General features: G+C 44.3%; 1 protein-coding gene across 1 annotated transcript in view; it reads right to left on the bottom strand.

Annotated features, from left to right (window-relative positions):
• Positions 1 to 24,556, bottom strand: part of C11H14orf39 (chromosome 11 C14orf39 homolog) — a 56,783-nt gene extending 32,227 nt beyond the window's left edge. The window contains exons 1-2 of the mRNA XM_040410979.1: positions 24,508 to 24,556; positions 24,375 to 24,440 (exon numbers count right to left, since the gene is read on the bottom strand). Of these exons, the coding sequence (XP_040266913.1) occupies positions 24,375 to 24,440; positions 24,508 to 24,556 (115 nt within the window). The remainder of the gene's footprint in view (positions 1 to 24,374; positions 24,441 to 24,507) is intronic.
• Positions 24,557 to 25,634: the final 1,078 nt, after the last annotated feature.

Raw genomic sequence — 25,634 nt, 5'->3', positions numbered from 1 at the left:
GGGTAGAGGATCACCAATTCCCACAATGTTGCGCAGAAAGATAGTGGAGCAATATCAGAAAGGTGTTACCCAGCGAAAAATTGCAAAGACTTTGCATCTATCATCATCAACTGTGCATAACATCATCCGAAGATTCTGAGAATCTGGAAGAATCTCTGTGCGTAAGGGTCAAGGCCGTAAAACCATACTGGATGCCCGTGATCTCCGGGCCCTTAAACAACACTGCACCACAAACAGGAATGCTACTGTAAAGGAAATCACAGAATGGGCTCAGGAATACTTCCAGAAACCATTGTCAGTGAACACAATCCACCGTGCCATCCACCGTTGCCAGCTGAAACTCTACAGTGCAAAGAAGAAGCCATATCTAAGCAAGATCCACAAGCTCAGGCGTTTTCACTGGGCCAGGGATCATTTAAAATGGAGTGTGGCAAAATGGAAGACTGTTCTGTGGTCAGACGAGTCACGATTCGAAGTTCTTTTTGGAAATCTGGGACGCCATGTCATCCGGACCAAAGAGGACAAGGACAACCCAAGTTGTTATCAACGCTCAGTTCAGAAGCCTGCATCTTTGATGGTATGGGGTTGCATGAGTGCGTGTGGCATGGGCAGCTTGCATGTCTGGAAAGGCACCATCAATGCCGAAAAATATATTCAGGTTCTAGAACAACATATGCTCCCATCCAGACGTCATCTCTTTCAGGGAAGACCCTGCATTTTTCAACAAGAAAATGCCAGACCACATTCTGCATCAATCACAACATCATGGCTGCGTAGGAGAAGGATCCGGGTACTGAAATGGCCAGTCTGCAGTCCAGATCTTTCACCTATAGAGAACATTTGGCGCATCATAAAGAGGAAGGTGCAACAAAGAAGGCCCAAGACGATTGAACAGTTAGAGGCCTGTATTAGACAAGAATGGGAGAGCATTCCTATTTCTAAACTTGAGAAACTGGTCTCCTCGGTCCCCAGACGTCTGTTGAGTGTTGTAAGAAGAAGGGGAGATGCCACACAGTGGTGAAAATGGCCTTGTCCCAACTTTTTGGGGATTTGTTGACACCATGAAATTCTGATTCAACATATTTTTCCCTTAAAATGGTACATTTTCTCAGTTTAAACTTTTGTTCCGTGATTTATGTTCTATTCTGAATAAAATATTAGAAGTTGGCACCTCCACATCATTGCATTCAGTTTTTATTCACGATTTGTATAGTGTCCCAACTTTTTTGGAATCCAGTTTGTATATTATGAGCCCCATTGGGGACAGCTTGATGCTAATGCCTGTAAAGCGATGAATATAGCAGCGCTATATAAGCACATAAAATAATTAAATTAAGCAATCGCTCCTCCCCATACTGTTTTCAATGAAGCTACTTCGGATGTAGCATCTGAAGCTCACTTCACTTATCACTAGTTTTTATCTGCTATATATATGAAGTGGTCCCTCAAGTTACAATAGTCTCAGGTTACATCATAATTGTATGTTATCAACATATAACGGTGTTTCCTGTGACATCGTAACTTGCAACTACATTCAATATACAATGCCACCGCACTAGCGGTGCGCTCCCATTCACTACTATGGGGAGAGTACTTAGTAGTGGCCGGATCCGCGGAAACCTGGGGTCCTCCGGCCAGCACCTTCCCCGCTCAGTTCTCAGTGTAGGTGCGGGTCCCAGAGGTGGAACCTAGCAATATGCCCCCATTGTCTCAGATGAGAATACCCCTTACCCCTTTTACAATATGTTTTCTTATTTTGAGTTGATATTTTTGAGGCTTTGGAATGAATTACTATTGGTCTCAAGTTATATTGCTCCCAGAGTTAATTAATGCTGGGGGCGTCAAGTAATTATGTACCTGGCCGGCAACCACAGGTGCCCTCCTGTTTCCTGAATTCAACTGTATTGCAGTCCTGAGGCAATTTAGTAGGAGGACAGAATGTGGCAGCTGGCACTGGCCACCACAAAGGGGCAGCTTCTCAGTATTTCATTTGTGCTGCTGGGGCATTATTTTGTGCTGCACTATGGTTTTCGATGCTGCTGAGGCAGTTTATTGTGTTGCACTGAGGTATTTGGCTCTGCTGGGGTGGTATTTTGTGCCACAAAATAATATTGCTGGCCCTGCCAACTTGTGTTGGCCCTGCCTTCTGTCAATTTGGACCCCCCTACACCATGGGGGCAACTTTTAGTTTTTCTTTTCTCTCTCCAGAGCCATTTTAAGTTGCCAGTCCGCCCCTGGTGTTCTGGCTGTGTGGCTGCAGAGGGGGAGCCTATTCTAGAACTTTTCCTTAGGCTATAGTCGAGCTATAGCCACGATCTTGGTATTGTCTTAAAGCTAACAACCTAAGCTTTAAAACAAGTAAATCCTCCCTCTAATACAAAGGTACATAAAGAAATCAATACAACTCCTATCCCTTGCAGACACTTGGCTTTTTGTGCATTCATCCGACAAAGACTTCACTCTCCATTCCATCCCACACAACTCATATCATAGAATCAACTACCTTTTCCTTCACCAGATATCACTAAAAAAATACAATCAGTTAACATCAGATCCAGTGTTCACTCAGATCACTTCCCAGTTGAATTAGTTCTAGAGTTATCAGAACACAGAACTTCTAAATCCCCATGGCGACTCAATAAAACTCTACTATCTATACCAGATATGCACACTAAAATTCTGGAATCCATTGAGTGCTTTTTCCAACATAACTCGAACACTGAAGTCTCTACCCCCATGGTATGGGAGGCACATAAGGCAACGATAAGGGGTGAGCTCATTTCATTAGGTACATATTTGCAAAAACAAAGAGACTCGAAAGCAGCAGTTACGGGACATTATAAATAAAAATCTTGCTAAAGTGTTCATGTCCGTGAAGCACTCTTTTTACGCCCATGGGTATAAAGCCTCAAAACTGATGATGTCCTTAATTAAGAGACGAAAGCCTCGTACACATATATCTGAAATATGGACACAAGAAGGTTCCTTGGTGTCCAGCCCAGCCGAGATAGAGCAAGAATTTTTAAAGTTCTATACTTTCCTCTATCAGATAAAGCCGTCAGACACAAACACACAGGCGCAAGAGAAAACTAAGTCGGCTACTACAGACTTCCTATCAAAACTGTCTCTCCCCACTCTCTCGCTAACCTCCCATGCTGACTTACTAAAACCATTCTCTTTAGATGAGATCAGGTCCACCCTGTCGAAGTGTCCGAAAAGGTAAAGCCCCAGGCCCGGACCGTTTCCCTTGATCATATTACAAAACTTTCTCCTCGGCCCTCCTCCCCAGACTGACGGAAACGTTTAACGCCTACCTTTCAGTCACCCCTATCCCAAAACAATCGTTAGAAGCTTATATCACGCTGATTCAAAAAGAACGGAAAGACCCTACAAACTGTGGCAGTTACAGGCCGATTTCCCGGCAGATTGTGTCCTTTGGTGCCAAAGCTAATTTCCAGTGATAAGGTAGGGTTTGTGGCGGGCAGAGAAGGAAAGGACAACACAATGAGAATACTATCCTTGTTGCAAATAGCCTCCCAGAAGAAACTGTATTTGGCTCTATTAGGAACGGATGCCGCAAGTATTAAATCACTTTGAGATCCCCCTCCCCTTCATAGAGGCAATTTTTGCCATGTATGAATCTCCAACAGCCAGACTTCACATCAACAATTCCTTAACGTCCTCATTTCAGATCAGTAACGGAATGAGGCAAGGCTGCCCTCTTTCCTCAATTTTATTTGTACTCTCAATAGAGCCCCTGTTACAAAACATAAGAGAACACCCAGACATAGAAGGTTTCACAAGTGGGAAAAACTCCCATAATGTAGCGGCATATGCAGACGACATTCTGATAATAATAACCAATCCTATAAAAGCCTTCCCTGCCCTTCAATCCATATTTGAGAAATATGGGCAAATAGCCAACTTTAAAATAAATGCTTCCAAATCAGAGGCTCTGGGAATGAACATTAGCGCTAAGGAGCAAGAGTTTTTACAATCAAACTACCCCTTTCAATGGCCAACAACTCATATCACCTACTTACATTAAGCTCAACATGGAAGGATTTATACACACTTAATTATGCCCCCATCCTCAACACATTTCAGACGACATTGGATTCGTGGTCATTGCCTTTCCTTTCTTGGATGGGCAGGAAAAACCTCATCAAAGCAATTCTTCTACCTGGGGGCGGAGCCTAACCGATTATCAGGACGGAGGGCTAAGAGCGAGCTCTCTCCTCTTCAACCTGAGCTTCTAGCAGCTAAAAGCCAGAAAATTAGCTAAAGATGGGCAAAGTCGGGAGGGATCTTTCCAAAGAACACCCAGACCGAAAAAGAACCAAGCAGAGATGGAAAGATTCTTGAAAAAGACGCAGACTGTCTCTCCAGCACGCTGTGAAAAGATGGTGCTGCTGGTATACGATTGAGACTCAGATGAAGATGACGGTGCGTCCGCAGCGGTAGAGGAAGAACAGGAACGGGACTGTAGCACACTTACAAAAGCTTTCTTCAAAGCCACGCTATCACAAGCTTTGGCCCTGTTAGTACAAGAAATCAAAGAGCTCCGGCAGGACATGAGAGACATGGGACACCGCTTAGAGAAATTAGAAACAAACCAAGATCAAGTGGTGGCCCACAACACTGCTATTGTCCACACCATAAAAGATCAGATCTCCTCTCTCAACATGGCGTTCTCCATGATTGAAGATCAAGAGAATAGGAGATGACGCAGAAACATCATAATAAAAGGCTTACCGGAATCCATACTTCACGAGGACCTGGAGTCGGTAATGCTGAGCTTATGCACGACCTCTTGGGTACGAATAGAGCACAATCTATAATAAGGATCCATCGGGCTCTCCGACCCACGCCAAAACCAGAAGAGCCGCCGAGAGATGTGATCTGCGGCCTTTTAAGATACAAAGACATGGCAGACATCTTGAAGGCCTCCTGCGCTCACAAGGATCTAAGGTATGATGGCACAACTGTTATAATCTTTCAAGATGTGGCCCTCTCTACCTTACTGAAACGCTGCATACTCAGGCCCCTCACAGACCACCTAAGGCAACGGAAAATATTATACAGGTGGCATTTCCCGTTTGGTATTACCTTCACGGTTGAGGGCCGCCGTTGTGCGATCTGCACACCACGTGACCTCCCATTGGCTTGGGAAATACTAGAGTTACAGCCGTTGCAGCTTGAGTCTTGGATGCCGGTGAAGAACACCACCTCCTCATTTCCAAAACTCCCAGCGTCCACGACATGGGTTACTACCCAGTGCACAGCCCTAAACAGTAAGGGACGACTTACCTGAAAGGGATACAGTCTACCAGTTGCATACCTTATTTGAACCACATTTTAACCGGTTCGCCTGTTCCGCTAGACTCTAATTTTCTGTAAAGGTTGGCCCTGTTTGCCACATACAGCGTTTAAGTTTCAACACGCGAGATTGTGAACATCACCACATTTACTTTTTGCGGTGTTCCTTGCCGTGCCTGTTATGACTCAACTGTGTTTAAAGCCTCTATCCCACCACAGTGCCTTACCTGACTCTTACTTTAGTAATCTGTTTAGTAGTTGGATAACCCGGGATAGAGTATCCAGATCAAGACCATCAGAGGACTCTCTCCACCAGATGAAGAAATCCAGAAGAACACCAGCGGTACCACTAAGATGGGTTCAACTTATTTAAATGTGGACTTCATCCACCCACTGATACATCATGTTCTATGAACATTTAGCATAGTGTCTTTTTCCTCTCCCTCTTTCTCTCTTTTCTCTGTCAGCTAAATCTCCACTTGGTTACCTACGATTGAATATGCGCCGGCTCCGCCACTCTATAGTAACTAATACACTCTTATGTTGGCGCTTCCCACACGCTGTCATGTACCTCCCTCGAATCATTGAACCTCCTGTCTTCTTTCTATTTTGTCTTTCTTAATTTAGATCTCACTCAGTTTGTCCAAGCTTTTCCCTAACCTACTACTGATTAATTGACTGGCTTATATAACATTCAGTATTGCTTAAGTGTATTAACATAGGCTCGGGTGTGAGGGACCGGGTTAGGATACTTACATACCCACTCCACCCCCCCCTCATCCCTTTTCCTCTTTTACCCTGAGGATAGTTCCGTGCGGAGACCTCTCACTCATTCCAACCTGCTGTTTTGAGTTGCTATGTCTGACAGGTTTCCGATATGTAGTACCTACACAGGTTTTTTTAGTTCATGTTTTCACATATGTTTTGTTTTTAAGTGGCTATGGATATTCCCCCATGATGAGAACGCAATCGTGACCTTGATCCTCTCATGGCCTCTGTAAGAACGACCACCTTCAACGTCCGGGGTCTAAACACCCCCCAAAAAAGATCGCAAGTACACACCCTTCTCAAGAAAGATAAGTGTGACATTTGTTTCTTACAGGAGACTCACTTCAAGAGGGATAAGTTGCCTAGGCTACTCCAAATTCACTACACTCAATGGTTTCACTGTACGTATCAGAAAGCCTCTAGGGGTGTCAGCATTGTCATCAATAAGCACATCCCCTTCACTCATATATTAACCCAACAAGACCCAGAGGGGAGATTTCTCTTTGTTAAAGGGAAGATAGGACAAGTCATGGTATCATTAGCAAGTTTATCATTAGCCCCAAATTCCCGACCAACACAAATTGATAAAATCCACTCTCTCTAAATTTGATTTCTCCGAAGAGATCAAAATTATAGGTGGTGATCTAAACATAGCGTTTCACCCGGCCCTGGATACCTCCACAGGCACCTCATCAAAATCACAAAAAACACTAGGTAACATACAAAAAAACCCTGCGGGACAACAATCTAATTGACTCCTGGAGAACCCTAAACGCTAACGACAAGGACTACACGTATTACTCGGCAGTACATCATTCCTATTAAAGAATAGACTTCATCTTGATTTCGGAAGCACACATAGGCATACTACATAATCCGCACATAGGCCCAATAACGGTCTCTGACCATGCCCCAGTAACTACCACACTTTCTCTTACTAACCTACACGCTAGAGAGTGGCAATGGTGTCTAAATGAAACTCTACTGGACTCAGACAAAAATCTGTCAGACATCACAAAAAAATTATCCCAGTATTTTCTAGACAACAACCCAGCAGATACTTCCCAGACCACAGTCTGGGAAGCACATAAAGCCTTCATAAGAGGCGAATTTATAGCCTTTGGGGCGAAACTTAAAAAAGAAAGGCAAAAGAAGCTAAATCACCTCCTTAGACAAATCTCAGTCATAGAATCCACCCAGAAAAAATCAGTTCTCGCCTCAGCTCAGTCCGAGTTCCTTTCATTAAGAAGACAGCTCAGAGAGCTTTTAAACATCAAATGCGCCAAAAATTACCACTATACTATGTTCAAACAATATATGCATGGGGACAAGGGGAACAAATTAATGACACATTTAATCAAAAAAAGAAAGGATGCGCAACATATAGCAGCTATCAAAACGAGCTCTGGCTCGCTAGCCTTCTCCACAAAAATGATGGCGGATGAGTTCTGCTCTCACTATACCACCCTATTGTCACGAGGGTGTCGAGGACCACGCCTGACTCCGTTATACCCGGGGTCAGGAAGTCGCAGCTATTGGCTGCACGCTCTATTTAAGATAGGGCTGTTTTCCTTATGGTAGCTTTCTGGGTTTGCTTAGCAAACCCTTTTGGCTCACTCAGGGATCCGTAGCTCCTTCTCCTCAGCTGTTCCTTGTCCAGCACTCCCAGACCTCCTTATATTTCTCTCTCACACTTCTCTGGTTGCCAGAGATAGAGCTTCCTGCCTGGACATCTATTCTGACCTTCTGGAGCTGTGTTGCTGCGTTCGCTGGTAGTTGGTCCAGTACGCTACCCTCCAGATCCCTGTTGGACCTTTTTGGTTTATTGTGGTCGCCCACCTGGGTGTATGTGTTTGTATGTTTTGTCTGTCCTCTCCCTGGTGTTTCCCTCTTAGTGATAGTGGTGTGGACTAGCGATCCCACCGGCCTGTTCACTATCCAGGGCTCATATTAGGGAAAGCCAGGGTTTAGGCACGCGATCGCTGCACGGGTGAGGAACCCGTCTAGGGACGTCAGGGCAGTCAGGTGCCAGCCGCAAGGTGAGTTAGGGGTCACCACCTTTCCCTCTCCCTTGGGCAGGGCTTTCCCTGTTTTCCTCCCTGTGCGTGTCGTCGATCATTACATTATCTCTGGCCATTATTTTGTGTAGGTAAAAAAAAAAAAAAAAAAAAAATTTTTACCTACTTAGAATCCAGTATGGATCAAATTGTTGCTCTGTCCAAACAATTTCATGGCCTGTCTTTGGAGGTGGTAGGATTGAAGGCGTCGGTCCTCCAGCAACAGCAGCAATTACAACTGACTGCAAGCCCAGCGGTTGCTACTGGTAACCAGGTTGTTGCGGAACCCAAGGTCCCTCTCCCTGACAGATTTTCTGGGGGAAGGGACAAGTTTTTGACGTTCCGTGAGGCCTGTAAGTTATATTTTAAACTGCGCCCTTACTCCTCTGGTAATGAAGATCAGCGGGTGGGGGTTGTTATTTCCCTGCTGCAGGGGGATCCGCAGTCCTGGGCGTTCTCTTTACCTACTGATTCCCAGGCTCTTCGGTCAGTGGATGAGTTTTTTGGGGCCTTGGGTCTCAGATATGATGACCCTGACCGAGTCGCCCTGGCTGAATCAAGATTACGGAGACTCTTACAAGGAGAGCGGCCGGTAGAGGAGTATTGCTCTGAATTCCGTAGGTGGGCTACGGATACCCAATGGAACGACCCGGCTCTCAGGAGTCAGTTCTGCTCTGGGTTATCTGAAAGGGTTAAGGATGCGCTTGCATTATATGAGACCCCCTTTTCCCTTGATGCGGTTATGTCCCTTTCTATCCGAATAGATAGACGCCTTAGGGTCAGGTTGAAAAAACCGGAGCAATTGGTAACCCCTCCCAAGCAGCAGTTAGTCTGTACGGACTTAGACGAGCCTATGCAGCTAGGAGGAACTACTCGTCAGGTCCGTCCTCCTGAGGCTCGCCGTAGGCGTGGGGTTTGTTTTTTTTGTGGGGAGAGGGGTCATTTCATTAATGTCTGTCCTTCTTTCCTCAGAAACAAAAGACCGTCGGAAAAACTACTAACCCCAGGCTGTGTGGAGGATGTCAGCCGGGGGGTATACGTTTCCTCCATACGTACATCGCAATTTGTGTTGCCAGCGGTTATTATTTTTGGTGATAAGACGGAGACTATTTCTTTCTTTCTAGACAGTGGAGCAGGGGTAAATTTGATAGATGCCCATTTTGCCCGCACTTTGGGTTTGTCTCTCTGTACTTTACAGAGACCCATTCCCATATTCGCTATTGATTCTGCTCCCCTGTCTCAGAGAAACCTCACGCACATGGTTCATAATTTACACCTTCGGGTAGGGGACCACCATAACGAGATGCTTTCAGGTTATGTTCTGGAGGGGCTTCCCACTCCGGTAGTGCTGGGTCTTCCCTGGTTGGTAGCGCACAATCCAGTGGTGGATTGGCAGGCCAGGGAGATATTGGAGTGGAGTGAGCAGTGCAGAGAAAATTGCTTAAATAGCAATTGCTTAGTCGCCTCCATAACTACCCTACCTACATTTATTTCGGACTTTGAGGATGTTTTTTCTGAAAAGGGTTGTCAGAAGTTACCACCTCATCGTCCTTATGATTGCCCGGTTAACCTTATTCCCGGTGCAAAATTACCCAAGACCAGGTTATATAATCTTTCGGGTCCAGAGAGACAAGCCATGAAAGATTATATCTCCGAGAGCTTGGCTAAGGGACACATCAGACCCTCTTCTTCACCCGTGGCTGCAGGGTTTTTCTTCGTTAAAAAGAAAGATGGGGGCCTGCGTCCTTGCTTAGATTTTCGCGAATTAAATCAGATAACTATCCGAGACCCATACCCTCTTCCTCTCATTCCTGACCTGTTTAATCAGATTGCGGGTGCTAGGTGGTTCTCCAAACTTGATCTTAGGGGGGCCTACAATCTGATTCGTATTAAGGAGGGGGATGAGTGGAAGACAGCGTTTAACACCCCTGAGGGGCATTATGAGAATCTAGTTATGCCATTCGGTCTGACCAATGCTCCTGCCGTCTTTCAACATTTCGTTAATGACATTTTTAGTCATCTAATCGGCAGGTTTGTGGTAATATACCTAGATGATATTTTAATTTATTCGTCCGATCTGAAAACACATGAGGTGCATGTCAGACAAGTACTGCAGGTCCTACGGACGAATGAATTATATGCTAAAATTGAAAAATGTGTCTTCGCCGTTCAGGAGATACAATTCCTGGGTTATTTTTTATCTGCGTCAGGTTTCCGTATGGATCCTAGGAAGGTCCAGGCAATTTTAGATTGGGATCTTCCTGAGAACCTCAAAGCACTACAACGGTTCTTGGGCTTCGCGAATTTCTATAGGAAATTCATTAAAAATTATTCACTTATTGTAAAACCGCTTACTGACATGACTAGGAAGGGGACTGATTTTTCTAAATGGTCTGACGCCGCTAAAGTTGCTTTTTCCTCTCTAAAAGAGAGGTTTACCTCAGCACCTGTACTAGTCCAACCTGATGTCTCTCAGCCTTTTATTGTTGAAGTCGATGCGTCAGAGGTGGGAGTGGGGGCGGTGCTGTCTCAGGGTGGCAAATGGCGTCCTTGTGCTTTCTTTTCTAAAAAACTATCTGCAGCAGAAAAGAACTACGATATTGGCAATAGGGAACTATTAGCTATTAAACTTGCGTTTGAGGAGTGGCGTCATTTCTTAGAGGGGGCAGTCCACCCCGTCACTGTAATTACGGACCACAAAAATCTTCTGTACCTCGAATCAGCTAAGCGTCTCACCCCTAGACAGGCTAGGTGGTCGCTATTTTTTACCAGGTTTAACTTTGTGATTACCTATCGTCCTGCGGCAAAGAACACCAAGGCTGATGCACTATCTTGTTGTTTCCCTGGCGGGGGTAATGTGAGTGATCCGGTACCCATTCTTCAAAGAGGAGTGGTTGTTTCTGCGGTACACTCTGTTTTGGAGGGGAAGGTGTTAGAGGCCCAGGGGGACGCCCCGGTCTCTTGCCCCTCAGAGAAATTGTTTGTACCGTTGAACTTACGTTTCGAATTATTAAAGGAACATCATAATTCGGCACTTGCTGGGCACCCGGGTAGTAAAGCAACCTTGGAACTATTGTCTCGTCGTTTTTGGTGGCCAAGGTTGCGTCAGGATGTATTGGATTTTGTGTCTTCTTGTTCTACCTGTGCGCGCGCAAAAGTTTCACATACACGTCCTGCAGGGTCTCTATTACCACTCGTCATTCCCAATAGACCGTGGACACATCTGTCAATGGATTTTATCACTGACTTACCTTTGTCTGCGGGTAAAACAGTTATTTTGGTAGTAGTGGACAGGTTTAGCAAAATGGTACACTTCATTGCGTTACCCGCACTACCTAATGCTAAGACTCTTGCTCAGGTATTCGTCAGTGAAATCGTGAAGCTTCACGGGGTCCCCTCCGATGTTGTTTCGGATCGGGGTACCCAGTTTATTTCTAAATTTTGGAAAGCTTTTTGTTCTCGTTTGGGGGTACACTTGTCCTTTTCCTCTGCTTTCCATCCTCAGTCGAATGGACAGACTGAGCGTACCAACCAAAACCTTGAGACATATCTAAGATGTTTTGTGTCTGAAAACCAAGAGTTGTGGTCATCATATTTACCGTTAGCTGAGTTTGCCATAAATAATCGTCGTCAGGAATCCACTGGCAAGTCACCATTTCTTGGTGCATATGGTTTTCATCCCCAATTCTGTACTTTCAAAGAGGGGGGGTCTTCTGGGGTTCCCGAAGAGGAACGGTTTTCGTCATCTCTTTCATCGGTATGGCAGAAGGTGCAAGCTAACTTGAAAAATATGGGAGGTAAATACAAATGCATGGCTGATAAGAGACGGTCGCCAGGTCCGGACCTAGGAGTGAATGACTATGTGTGGTTGTCTACTAGGAATATTAAATTGAAGGTTCCCTCTTGGAAACTGGGTCCTAGGTTTATTGGCCCTTACAAAATTGTAGCCATCATCAACCCCGTGGCTTTTCGCCTGGAGTTACCTCATACTTTTAAAATTCATAATGTTTTTCATAAGTCGTTACTCAAAAAATATGTTCCACCTCTAGAACCATCACCGCTGCCACCCCCTCCTGTTGTCGTGGATGGTAACCTAGAATTTCAGATATCCAAAATTGTTAATTCTCGTCGGGTCCGCCGCTCTCTTCAATATCTGGTGCATTGGAGAGGTTACGGTCCCGAGGAAAGAATGTGGGTTCCTGCGTCTGAGGTAAACGCCGACAGGTTAGTTCGGGTTTTTCATGCCTCTCATCCTGGGAGACCTGGTCCTGAGTGTCCGGAGGCCCCTCGTAGAGAGGGGGGTACTGTCACGAGGGTGTCGAGGACCACGCCTGACTCCGTTATACCCGGGGTCAGGAAGTCGCAGCGGTTGGCTGCACGCTCTATTTAAGATAGGGCTGTTTTCCTTATGGTAGCTTTCTGGGTTTGCTTAGCAAACCCTTTTGGCTCACTCAGGGATCCGTAGCTCCTTCTCCTCAGCTGTTCCTTGTCCAGCACTCCCAGACCTCCTTATATTTCTCTCTCACACTTCTCTGGTTGCCAGAGATAGAGCTTCCTGCCTGGACATCTATTCTGACCTTCTGGAGCTGTGTTGCTGCGTTCGCTGGTAGTTGGTCCAGTACGCTACCCTCCAGATCCCTGTTGGACCTTTTTGGTTTATTGTGGTCGCCCACCTGGGTGTATGTGTTTGTATGTTTTGTCTGTCCTCTCCCTGGTGTTTCCCTCTTAGTGATAGTGGTGTGGACTAGCGATCCCACCGGCCTGTTCACTATCCAGGGCTCATATTAGGGAAAGCCAGGGTTTAGGCACGCGATCGCCGCACGGGTGAGGAACCCGTCTAGGGACGTCAGGGCAGTCAGGTGCCAGCCGCAAGGTGAGTTAGGGGTCACCACCTTTCCCTCTCCCTTGGGCAGGGCTTTCCCTGTTTTCCTCCCTGTGCGTGTCGTCGATCATTACACCTATATAATCTAGACGCTAACCAGCGCTCCTCTTCCACGGAGTCTCAAAATCCAGAACAAATAGACCTCATAGATGCCTTTATAAATAAGCTCTCTCTCCCGCAAATATCGCCTGAAGATTGTACCTTGCTACAAGCACCCATATCTGTAGAAGAAATGTACAGGGTCATTAAGTCCATGCCTTTGGGTAAAGCTCCCAGACTGGATGGCCTTTCAGCTGGATACTACAAGAAATTACTCCCAGTGTTAATCCCGCAACTCACTAATTGGAGTCAAGCTTAAGCTAGAGGTAAAACTCTCCCTAGACAGGCTCTGGAGGCAACCATCTCTATTATTCACAAAGAGGGTAAAGACCCCACGGAATGCAGCAATTACAGACCCATTTCACTACTTGATCTAGACTTAAAAATGTATAATGTTTTAACTATAAAACTATAAGCTCAAATATAGAGCTAGCCTTTATGGCAAATTGCAGCTCTTTGGGGACTTAATGACACTGCTGACATCCCAACCGGCCTAGCGAGGGGACCCTTCTTAACTTTCCGCTCAATTCACACACAAACTCCCCTTCTGTCAGCCCCACCCAGATCCCTATCGGCAGATTATATCCCCTATATACTGAACAGAGCCACATCCACGGCACCTCCCTTTTGTAAACTTCTTAAAAATATGATTATCCATTCGATCCTGACAACAAAAGGATCCCAAGACTCGCCCATTTCAGCATGCTATCAAGTCATAGGGACAGGCAACTTCCTGGCTAAAGCCAAACTTGAACGCTCCTGCAAAGCACTAATCACTTAATTTACCCCAGCCCAAGATCCTACATGGTTTGAAAGATTGGCACTGGGCCCAGCTACCCCGAAGCATCTTATCTCCATTCTCAATAAGGCTTTACATTCTCCATCAGAAGAAAGCACACCTGCCTATCTTAGAGCTTGGGAGAGGGATTTAACAATCACTTTTTCAGCACCAGACGTAGCAAGCATTCACAAGAAATCGCATGGCTTCTCTAGGTGTGTAAAAGTCCAAGAGCATTCCTATAAAACCATGACGCGTTAGTATAACGACCCCAGTAAACTTCATAGGATGGGACTGAGGAGCTCTAACCTATGTTGGAGATGCAAACAACACAAAGGGACCCTGGGACACATAATGTGGTCTTGTCCCAACATCCGCACCTTCTGGGACCAAGTAGAACAAACAATTAATATGATTTGTAAGTCTAGAATCCAGCTCGCACTGTCATCGGTCCTGTTGTGACTACTCTCCCCAACCTGGAAACCGTCAATGTGAGACCTACCAACAATTTTGGTTCAGGTAGCAAGGCTACTGGTTCCAATGCACTGGCTCCAAGCAGAACCTCCCACCTTCGAGCATTGGTTCTCTAGGGTTGACCAGATATGTCTGATGGAGGAATTGGCGAGCTGGGCAGATAGGTCACATTCCAAATACACCTCTTTGTGGCAGCCTTGGAAAATGTTCCGGAACCAAAAATCTTCATAAACACAAATACGCACGCCAGATAATCCACCCAAATGTCAGCTTGTTTCAGTTCTGGGGCTCCGGACATGAGGGGATCAAATGCAAAGAGGCTTCCATGCCAGAAACCGTTTGCTGCTCACTCTTTTTTCTATTTATCCTGGTATCCCTGGGAAATCCATTTTAATGCCACAAGTTTACCTAAGTTGAATGTTCTGAATGTTAAATCTATGTACATTTTGCAGTGACCAGTTGAAGGGTCACCCGACACTTGCTGCCTTCCGCTCCCCTCATCACCTTCCCATACCCCTCACTGTCTCCCCCTTGCCTCCCCAATTTCTTCCTTTTCCCCTTCTCCCTTCCCATTCCCCCCCCACCCCTTTTCGTGAGAAGGTCTAAAACTTCCGAGTTATTGAATGCTCATGTTATTGCCGCTTATTCACTCTGTAATAACTCTATATTTCAATATGGTCTACTGAAAAACTCTTAATAATAAAAAGAGATTTGTTAAAAAAAAAAAGCAATTCTTCTACCTAAATTACTTTATTTTCTCCAAACCCTCCCTATTACTCTACCACTCGCTTTCTTTTCTTCTATCCAGAAAATTACAAATAGGTATCTTTGGAAGTGTAAGAGACCTTGCCTTAATCACTCACTTCTCACCCAGCAAAAATCATGCGGTGGCATGGCTCTCCCTGATTGTCGGCTTTATTATTAAGCTGTACGGACATCCCGCTGCCTGCATTGATCTGGGGAAAAGATGACTCACAAACAATCCACAATCCACTAAATCTAGTCACCAAATCAACATAAAAGTCTGTCTCCCACTCAAAGAAAGGCTCAGCCCAGCCCTCGCTCCACTAATGTCAATTGCAGACATACCAGAATTATACCAATCGAAATATATAAACACACCACTAAAGACAACAGACTTAAAACAAATACCAATAGTCTCATATTTAGACAAAGAAGAGAAGGCTGACCCATTAGATGCCACCTCCTTACACTCGTTGCAGAAAGCACACATTAGATCTTTAATACAGAACTTCCTGAAGAACTCAAATCTGGGAAGAGACCTCACACCATTTGAAAAATTAATGGCAACCTTACATTCCCCAAATCACTTACTTTCACAGACATATAAACTTTTACATCCTATACCCAGGATTGGGGCAGAGATTTAGACACAAAATGGTCAGAATCAGACATTTAGCAAATGTATCGCTCTTCACATGGCTTTTCCAGATGTACCTGGCTACAAGAGAACTCATTCAAAATTCTCACTAGCGGGACCTTACCCCGGTACGGCTTAAGTAAATGAAATGTCTTAGCTCGGATACCTGCTGTAAATGCTCCCAGTCCCAGGGCACCTATTTTCACATGTGGTGGACCTGCCCACTTCTACAGTCGTTTTGGTCAGAAGTTCTGAGCTCGATCAAAACAATATGTTCATTACACAACCCCCTCTCCCCGGTCTCAGTTTTATTGAACATTAGATGCAAGAGATACCACTTAGGAAAAGGAAACTTGTTCTTTACCTAACCTCGGCTCCCTCACTCACACAATGGCTACAGAATGTAGATCACATATACCATATGGAGGAGTTATCTGCATGAGAAACCAGAACGCATTTCAAGTTCCAAAAGATTTGGACAGACTGGATAACATTCCGGAAGACAAACACTTTTCTCAACGAGATTTCCAAAACTATCCTATCTCACCTACAGACACCACAGCTAGTCATTAAATTATGACTACATATGCCCATCGCACCTTTACCCCCCCCCCCCTTTCCCACTCTGTTATTTGCACCAGTTGGAGGTATTTTAACCTAAGTTAATAGCATGTTGGTCAATTCCGTTTTACAGTAATTAATGGTATAAATAACTAGTCCTCAAGGGGATTCTGTGAGCTCTCACTCAGAACACGATTGAGTCCTATACCATGTATGTTTACTATTGTTCGATGAATTGTACCATCTGTCATATCTATCTTTATTACAAAACTTAAAAAGATAATTGAAAAGAAAACAAGTGTTACAGTAGCTCCCATAAAACTGGAGAAAAAGCCCTTAGATACAGGTCCCAGTGAGAGCTGCATAAACCTGTAGCTCTCACTCCCAACCCGATTTCTAAAGGGTGTATCTTAGATTTTATGGCATATAGCACAGTGATCGTAGTGGTGTTTTAAATTCAGCTTTAAAGCAAGACCAAGATTGTGTTTCTCGCTCAGTAGTAGCCTGAAATATTAAAGGATAAAGCAGCCATCCTCCTTCAGCCCGCTTGTGATCTCAGCCATTGTGGAAGGGGAGAGGGGGGACAGTGGGGAACATGCCAACAAGTTGCAGAGAGGAAGATTATCCCCAGAGGGAGGGTAACATACACTGCTGTACATGTTATCAATTCCCGTTCCCCCTTTCGTCCCATTCAAAATTCAAGGTTTTAAACAGCTTAGCAGGCCCAATAGTAGAAATGCCTATTCTTGTCCGCAAAACAGACACTTTAATTTGCGGGATGGACATATGGATGCAGACAGCACACGGATGAGTTTGCTGTCCGAATTTTTTGCGGTCCCAATAGAAGCGAATGGGTCTGCATGTGATCCACAAAAAATGTGGATCGGACGCGGAACAAAAATACGGTTGTGTGATTGAGGCCTAATTCTGCCTGTAGGGATAATTATAATAGCAACTCAACGGTTATCTGGAAATTATTACCTGTTATTTGGCCTAGTGACTGGTGTGAAAATTGCAGGATTACTGTACACCAAAAAGTGTGGTGGGGGGGAATATCAGTGCGTCTTATAAAGCGAATACTAATGAGCACTTCCATTATGGCATGTGTTTGCATTAACTGAAGTTAGGAATCTTTTTGGGCTGAATATAATCTAAATCGACCCTTTTTGCTGTGTCCATAAAGAAATGCAGGTTTGAGTAAATGCGATGTAAATAAATAATTTATATGGAGAGACTGGGGATGGATACTCTCAGCCTTGGTCTTGTTCTTATTTGATCTTTTAGCATTAGTTTGCATCCTTGACTGGAGACTGCTTGCTTTTGCCTTCAGCTATATCACAGACTGGTGGATGCCTCAATACCATGTGCCCATTTCATAATTCTGTAACATCATCCACCTTTTATCAAAGTTAGCAGACAAGTGTTGGGCCCCGTGATACGTGTAAGCCGTTAATGCTTTCTTTCTTTCAGCTAAGGCTGAAATCCTAGAAGTTAAAGCAGAACTATGATTTAAATATGTAGCAACAGCAGGGGCGGATTGAAAACTTAAAGGGGTTATCTCACATCAGCAAATGCCATTTATCATGTAGAAAAAGTTAATACAAAGTACTTAATAATGTATTGTGATTGTCCATATTGCCTCCTTTGCTGGCTGGATTAATTTTTCCATCACATTATACACTGCTCATTTCCATGGTTATGACCACCCTGCAGTTCAGCATTGGTGGTTGTGCTTGTAAACTATAGAAAAAAGTGCTGGACTGTGGGAACTCCTGAGGTCCCAGCCACCAGACAGGCCAGACCATGGAAACAAGCAGTGTATAATGCGATGGAAAAATTAATCTAGCCAGCAAAAGAAGCAATATGGACAATCACAATACATGCCATTTACTGAAGTGAGACAACCCCTTTAAGCAGGCCCTGGAAAAAAATAAATAAAAGAAGCTCATGTTGTAGGCAGATCTAAATTGACAGAAGGAGAAGCCATTTATATGGATACACCTTAATAAAATGCGAATGGTTGGTGATATTAACTTCCTGTTTGTGGCACATTAGTATATGTGAGGGGGGAAACTTTTCAAGATGGGTGGTGACCATGGCGGCCATTTTGAAGTCAGCCATTTTGAATCCAACTTTTGTTTTTTCAATAGGAAGAGGGTCATGTGACACATCAAACTTATTGGGAATTTCACACGAAAAACAATGGTGTGCTTGGTTTTAACGTAACTTTATTCTATTATGAGTTATTTACAAGTTTCTCTTTGTTTACAGCCATTGACATGTCGCCGAGGTTAACACGTGAGGAGCGGATAGAAATTGTGTTGATGTCTGGTGAACGCAGTAATCGGGTCATTGCAGCAGATTTCAATGCAAGACACCCTACGAGACCACCCATCTCCCATGCTACAGTTAGCAAACTGCTTGCTAAGTTTCGTGAAACTGGTTCAGTGTTGGATTTGCCAAAATGTGGAGGCATGAAATCTGTCTCTAATGAAGAAACATCAGTGGCTGTCCTAGCTTCATTCAGCAAGAGCCCACAGCGTAGCACTCGCCGCATGTCACTGGAGAGTGGCATTAGTCGAACATCCCTTCGGCGGATATTAGCTACTCACAAATGGCACCCTTACAAACTCCAGCTAATGCATCATCTCAACGAGGATGACCCAGATCGGCGCACTGAATTTGCAGAATGGGCAAAACAAAAATTGGAACAGGAACCCTCAGTTTACGCAGATTTTGTTCAGTGATGAGGCAAACTTTTATGTGAATGGTGAAGTTAACAAGCAAAACCACCGCTATTGGTCTGACACTAACTCACATTGGATAGATCCCTCCAAGACTGTTGGAACAAAAAAATTTATGGTATGGTGTGGTATATGGGGTACAAAGATAGTGAGGCCATTCTTCATCAATAGAAACCTCAAGGCCACTGGATATGCGAAATTGCTACATGATGATGTGTTTCCCTCTTTATGCACTGAAGCTGGCACGTTCCCTGAGTTTTTCCAGCAAGATGGTGCACCACCACATTATGGGTGTCAGGTCCGAGTATTCCTAGATGAACAGTTTCCTGGAAAGTGGATTGGTCGTCATGGGCCAGTTGAATGGCCCCCAAGGTCTCCCGATCTGACCCCCTTAGACTTTTATCTTTGGGGTCATCTGAAGGCAATTGTCTATGCTGTGAAGATACGAGATGTGCAGCACCTGAAACTACGGATACTGGAAGCCTGTGCTAGCATTTCTCCTGCAGTGTTGCTATCAGGGTGTGAAGAGTGGGAGAAGAGGGTTGCATTGACAATCCAACACAATGGGCAGCACATTGAACACATTTTATAAGTGGTCAGAAACTTGTAAATAACTCATGAAAGAATAAAGTTACGTTAAAACCAAGCACACCATTGTTTTTCTTGTGAAATTCCCAATAAGTTTGATGTGTCACATGACCCTCTTCCTATTGAAAAAACAAAAGTTGGATTCAAAATGGCCGCCATGGTCACCACCCATCTTTAAAAGTTTCCCCCCTCACATATACTAATGTGCCACAAACAGGAAGTTAATATCACCAACCATTCCCATTTTATTAAGGTGTATCCATATAAATGGCCCACCCTGTACAATTAGGCCGGACCAAAGCAAGTACAGAATACTGCATCAGCAGAACCAAATACCACAGTGCATCAGAAAATACCTACCCAGAAGCTGCTCCTCTGTGGTGGCCAGTGTCAGCTGCCATGTTCTGTTCTCCTCTTTCTTTTCCAGTTGTCTCTAATTAATATATGGAGGAGGAGTCTGAGGAGGTGAGATGCAGGTCAGAGCATCTCAGAACTGCCTGTTTTTTTTAGCGCCAGATCACTATATACCTATTACATCTAGTGACGTCTCCTCTGGTTGTAATAGTTCTCTTTCCCAATCTTCTCAATTCGACCCAGACCGCCATGAAGACTTCTTTTAGCCATGTCTTGTCTGCAGAGTTTTCCGCACAGACCTCTTAGATTCTTCACTTTTCCATCATTCTATCCTCCTTCCCAACACAAATTTCTCATCCTGGTGCCTCAACAGTGTCATATTCTGCTGCTACTCCCAATACTCCGCCTGTAGTGCTCCCCAATTCCCACAAATATTATACTTCGTAAAAAATAGTGTAATACTGATAGTCCCCCTGAAAATATTACTACCATACAAAAAAATTGTGCCAAACAAGTGTTCTCAATAGTTATGATGCTCCCTTAAAGTGTCTCCAGTAGTAACATACTCCTCTATTAGATGTAAAGTCCCCCGTGATGCTCCTAATAGTCATAAAGGCCTGCTATAGTGCCCCCAGTAGTAATAATGCCCCCTACAGTAGCCCCAGTAGTATGCTCCCAAGTGACCGAGGAAAGTAAAGAAAAAAATAAAATACTCACCTGTCCTGTTCCTTGCCGCCACTGTGGTGCAGGCCACAGCCCTCTTCTGGCCTGCGGCCTGAGGTGTCTTTGTCCTTGCACAATGATGTCATTGGGCCACCTGCAACGCTCATAAACTACCTCGTAGGTTTTAGTGGCCTATGAGGTTGAAGGACAGGGCCATAGGCTCTTATGCCCCTCCACAATATTCAACTATATCGCTGTCTTGAGGTGAAGTGAATTCAGGAGGGTTGCCACATACAGTCCTGATCAAAAGTTTAAGACCACTTGAAAAATGGCAAAAAATCATATTTAGCATGGCTGGATCTTAACAAGGTTCCAAGTAGAGCTTCAACATGCAACAAGAAGAAATGGGAGTGAGACAAAACATTTTTTGAGCATTCAATTTAAAGAGGACCTTTCGCTAGAATAAAACATCTAAACTAACTATACAGACATGGAGAGCGGCGCCTAGGGATCCCCCTGCACTTACTGTTATCCCCGGGCGCCGCTCCGCTCTCACGTTATAGCCTCCGGTATCTTCATAGTTAGGCTCCACCCAGGGGAACCTGCCGGCGTCTCATTCTCCAATGCTGTAGCGCTGGCCAATCGCAGCACTCAGCTCATAGCCTGAGAGGCTTTTTTTTCTCAGGCTATGAGCTGAGCGCTGCGATTGGCCAGCGCTACAGCATGGGAGAAGGAGACCCCGGCAGGTTCCACTGGGTGGAGCCTAACTATGAAGATACCGGAGGCTATAACGGGAGAACGGAGCGGCGCCCGGGGATAACAGTAAGTGCAGGGGGATCCCTGGGCGCCGCTCTCCATGTCTAGATAGTTAGTTTAGATGTTTTATTCTAGTGAAAGGTCCTCTTTAATGAAAACAACGAATAAACTGAAACAGGCTGTTTTTCAGCTGATCAAAAGTTTAGGACCACACTTCAAAAAAAACCAAAAAAAAAAACAAAACAGAAATCCAACTTCCAAACATGAACTCAGTAATGAGTAGCTCCGCCGTTATTGTTTATCACTTCAAAAATTCGTTTCAGCATGCTTGATGCAAGCGTTTCCATGAGGTGATTGGGAACATTTCTCCAAGTGGTGAAGACGGCCGCACGAAGGCCATCTACTGTCTGGAACTGTTGTCCATTTTTGTAAACTTCCCTTGCCATCCATCCCCAAAGGTTCTCAATTGGATTTAGACCAGGGGAACACGCACCGGGGCCAAAAGAGTGATGTTATTCTCCTGGAAGAAGTCCCTTGTCCTGCGGGCATTGTGTACTGTAGCGTTGTCCTGTTGAAAAACCCAGTCGTTACCACACAGACGAGGGCCCTCAGTCATGAGGAATGCTCTCTGCAACATCTGGACATAGCCAGCGGCCGTTTGACGCCCCTGCACTTCCTGAAGTTCCATTGTTCCACTGAAGGAAAAAGCACCCCAGACCATTATGGCGCCCCCTCCACTGTGGCGCGTAGAAAACATCTCAGGTGGGATCTGCTTGTCATGCCAGTAACGTTGCAAACCATCAGGACCATCAAGGTTAAATTTTTTCTCATCAGAGAATAAAACTTTCTTCCACCTTTGAATGTCCCATGTTTGGTGCTCTCTTGCAAAGTCCAAACGATCAGTTCTGTGGCGTTCAAGGAGACGAGGTCTTTGAAGACGTTTTTTGTTTTTGAAGCCCTTCAGTCTCAGATGCCGTCTGATGGTTATGGGGCTGCAGTCAGCACTAGTAAGGGCCTTAATTTGGGTCGAGGATCGTCCAGTGTCTTGACGGACAGCCAATTGGATCCTCTGGCTCAGTGCTGAGGACATTTTTTGGGGTCTTCCACTTGACTTTTTTGTTCCATAACCCTCAGGATCATTTAGGAAATTCCAAATGACTGTCTTACTGCATCCCACCTCAGCAGCGATGGCGCGCTGTGAGAGACCCTGCTTATGCAGTTCAGCAACCCGACCACGTTCAAAAAGGGAGAGTTTTTTTGCCTTTGCCATCACAACGTGTGACTACCTGACAGAAAATGACAATGAATCCACATCTTTGCACAGATTTGGCCTTTTAAAGGCATGTGGTCCTAAACTTTTGATCAGCTGAAAAACAGCCTGTTTCAGTTTATTCGTTGTTTTCATTAAATGAAATGCTCAAAAAATGTTTTGTCTCACTCTCATTTCTTCTTGTTGCATGTTGAAGCTCTACTTAGAACCTTGTTAAGATCCAGCCATGCTAAATATGATTTTTTGCCATTTTTTAAGTGGTCTTAAACTTTTGATCAGGACTGTATGAACATAGTAAAATGAATCAAAATATGCCTCATATGAATGTCCATTCTGATGGCCACACAATGTGGCCAGCTGCTTTATGTGAGGGTTATATTTAAGGGTCAGTGAGTTGATTTATTTGATTTTAATTTCACAATATTTCTGAGCATGGAATTAGTTAGGAGCAAAATACTTAGCACCAAGGAGATGAGAGAAAAACTTTTCCAAAGCCTTTCATCCATATGGTATATACATCATCCAGATAAATAGTGTCAGAGAAAAAAACCAACCTATATATATATATAACCACCTACTCTACACAGGGGCCTCCTGACTGACACCCATCAGATGTCAGTGGAGAGAAGGTTCTGGCAGTTGGATTTCAACATGCTGATGCTTTTGTTCTTACAGTAGATACGCCACCACTAGAGGTCTGGCAGTGTTTCACTCCACTCTCCACACTCAGGACACATGCATGCTTTCCTGAGCCGAGTGTCCATGTATTTTGGATTAGGGGGGTCGGGAGTGAGAGCTGTCAGCTGTGTGAGTTTTTGGCCATTGTCAATTTAATTTGAATGGCTAGTGTCAGGGGTACACCTAGCCTTTCTGCTGCCTGAGGCGAAAACGGAAATGATGTGCCCCCCCTTCCCCACCACCACTACCAAATTCTTACCCTAACCCCTTCCCTTCAGCTCTACAGTTAAAGGCATACTTGGAAAACATTACATATAGTGTTAAAGCGCATACTAATAATATTTAGTGCCACATCCAGTTACGTCTCCTCTGATGTAGACGTTCCTATTTCTTATCTTCTCCATTCATACCACACCGCCATGATGATTTCTTCTGTCCTGAGAACAGCGATACAGATGAATATGCAGAGATGAACGCTTCCACAATGAAAGCACTCATTGCCCAAGGCATATCTGCCGCCCCCCCCCCCCCTCATTTGGCCTTACTTGGTGCTGCCTGAGGCAATCACCTCACGTAGCCTCATTGGCGGTGCACCCCTGGCTAGTGTAAGCCTTCCAGTCAACCCAAGGAATATTTACGTCTGCTTATTACTTACTGGATAATTTTCTGATATCTTTTTTGCAATGGTCGTAATAAAGAACCAAATAAAGCAGATTATTTACGTGGTGGGTTTGCCGATTACACCAGTATTGTATGTTATACTGTTATGCTTTATTCACACAGTTAGTGTTTGGTCAGTGATTTCCATCAGTGATTTTAAACCAAAACCAGGTGCAGGTCTAAACACAGAACAGGAGCAGATCTTTCCATTATACCTGGTCTCAGTGTAGCCTCCACTCCTGGATGTGGCTCACAATCACTGATGGAAATCACTGACCAAAACACAGACGTGTGAATGAGGCTTAAAATTGTTTTTTTATAGTACATCTTGATTCAACTTACGTTGGATGAGTTCTTTGCTATTTCTCTTATTCTGAGATTCTTGCTCATTCTGAAAGACTAAAGATGCTATTAGTATAGTCATAGAGCTTATGAAGGAATAAAGATGTGCACAGGCTTCAAATGTCATACATACCTAGCTCTAGCAGTATCTTATCAAAACTGCTAAAGTCCATTTCACTCATTTTGAATACTCAGCGGACAAAACTAAGCATTAAATGACATCGAGAAACCTGCAAAGATGAGAAAACAAACATGAAAAAGTCAACCAGTAACAGAGAAAGCTGTGTGAAATATAAATTTGCATGGCTTTCCATTGAAGAATGAAATACTATCATAATTGTGCAGTGAATTGCTAAGGTAAAATGCACCAAAGGGGTCGTTTTGGAAACCTCCAGTCATTAATGCCTACCATAACGGTTAGTATCAACATTTACCTTGTTCGGAGTAACTCAGGCATTAAATAACATCAACTGCTGATTCATAAAAGAATTGTCCATGCTGTGGACAAATCCCTTAGCTATGTGCTTAAAGGAAAAATCTTACAGTTTACCCAATGAACCAAAATAATTGGTCTAAAATTGCAAATTTAGAGGAGTATTTCCAAACCAGTACATCACACAATACTGCAGAAGACTGCGTTATATTCACTAGGGCCTCATTTACACAGTGCGGCTAGGATTGGATCTAAAAAGAGGTAGGTAAAACATGCAATACATGGAAAAATGAATCAATCCAGCAAAGCAGGCAATAGGGACAATCACAATACATTAGTAAGTGCCTTGTATTAACTTTATCTAGATGATAAATAACATTTGCCAAAGTGAGACAACCCTTTGAAAGGGCATCTGTCAGCAGATCCGTACCTATGACACTAACTGACCTGTTACATGTGCGCTTGGCAGCTGAAGACATCTGTGTTGGTCCTATGTTTATATGTGCCGGCATTGCTGAGAAAAATGATGTTTTATTATATGCAAATGAGCCTCTAGGAGCAATGGGGGTGTTGCCATTACACCTAGAGGCTTCACTCTCTCTGCAACTGCCACGCCCTCTGCACTTTGACAGGGCCAGGCAGTGAAAACATCATTATGCCTGCCCTGTCGATCAAAGGAGAAAGGGTGCTGCAGTTGCGGAGAGAGTGGAGCATCTAGCTGTAATGGCAACACCCCCATTGCTCCTAGAGGCTCATTTGCATATATTAAAGCTTCATTTTTCTCAGCTGCCAAGCACACATGTAACAGGTCAGCCAGTTTAATAGGT

The sequence above is a fragment of the Bufo bufo genome, chromosome 11 (assembly GCF_905171765.1).
Source record: "Bufo bufo chromosome 11, aBufBuf1.1, whole genome shotgun sequence".
Classification (NCBI taxonomy): Eukaryota; Metazoa; Chordata; class Amphibia; order Anura; family Bufonidae; genus Bufo; species Bufo bufo.
Note: the sequence above shows the minus strand (reverse complement) of the source record. Positions and strands in the feature narration are given on the sequence as shown.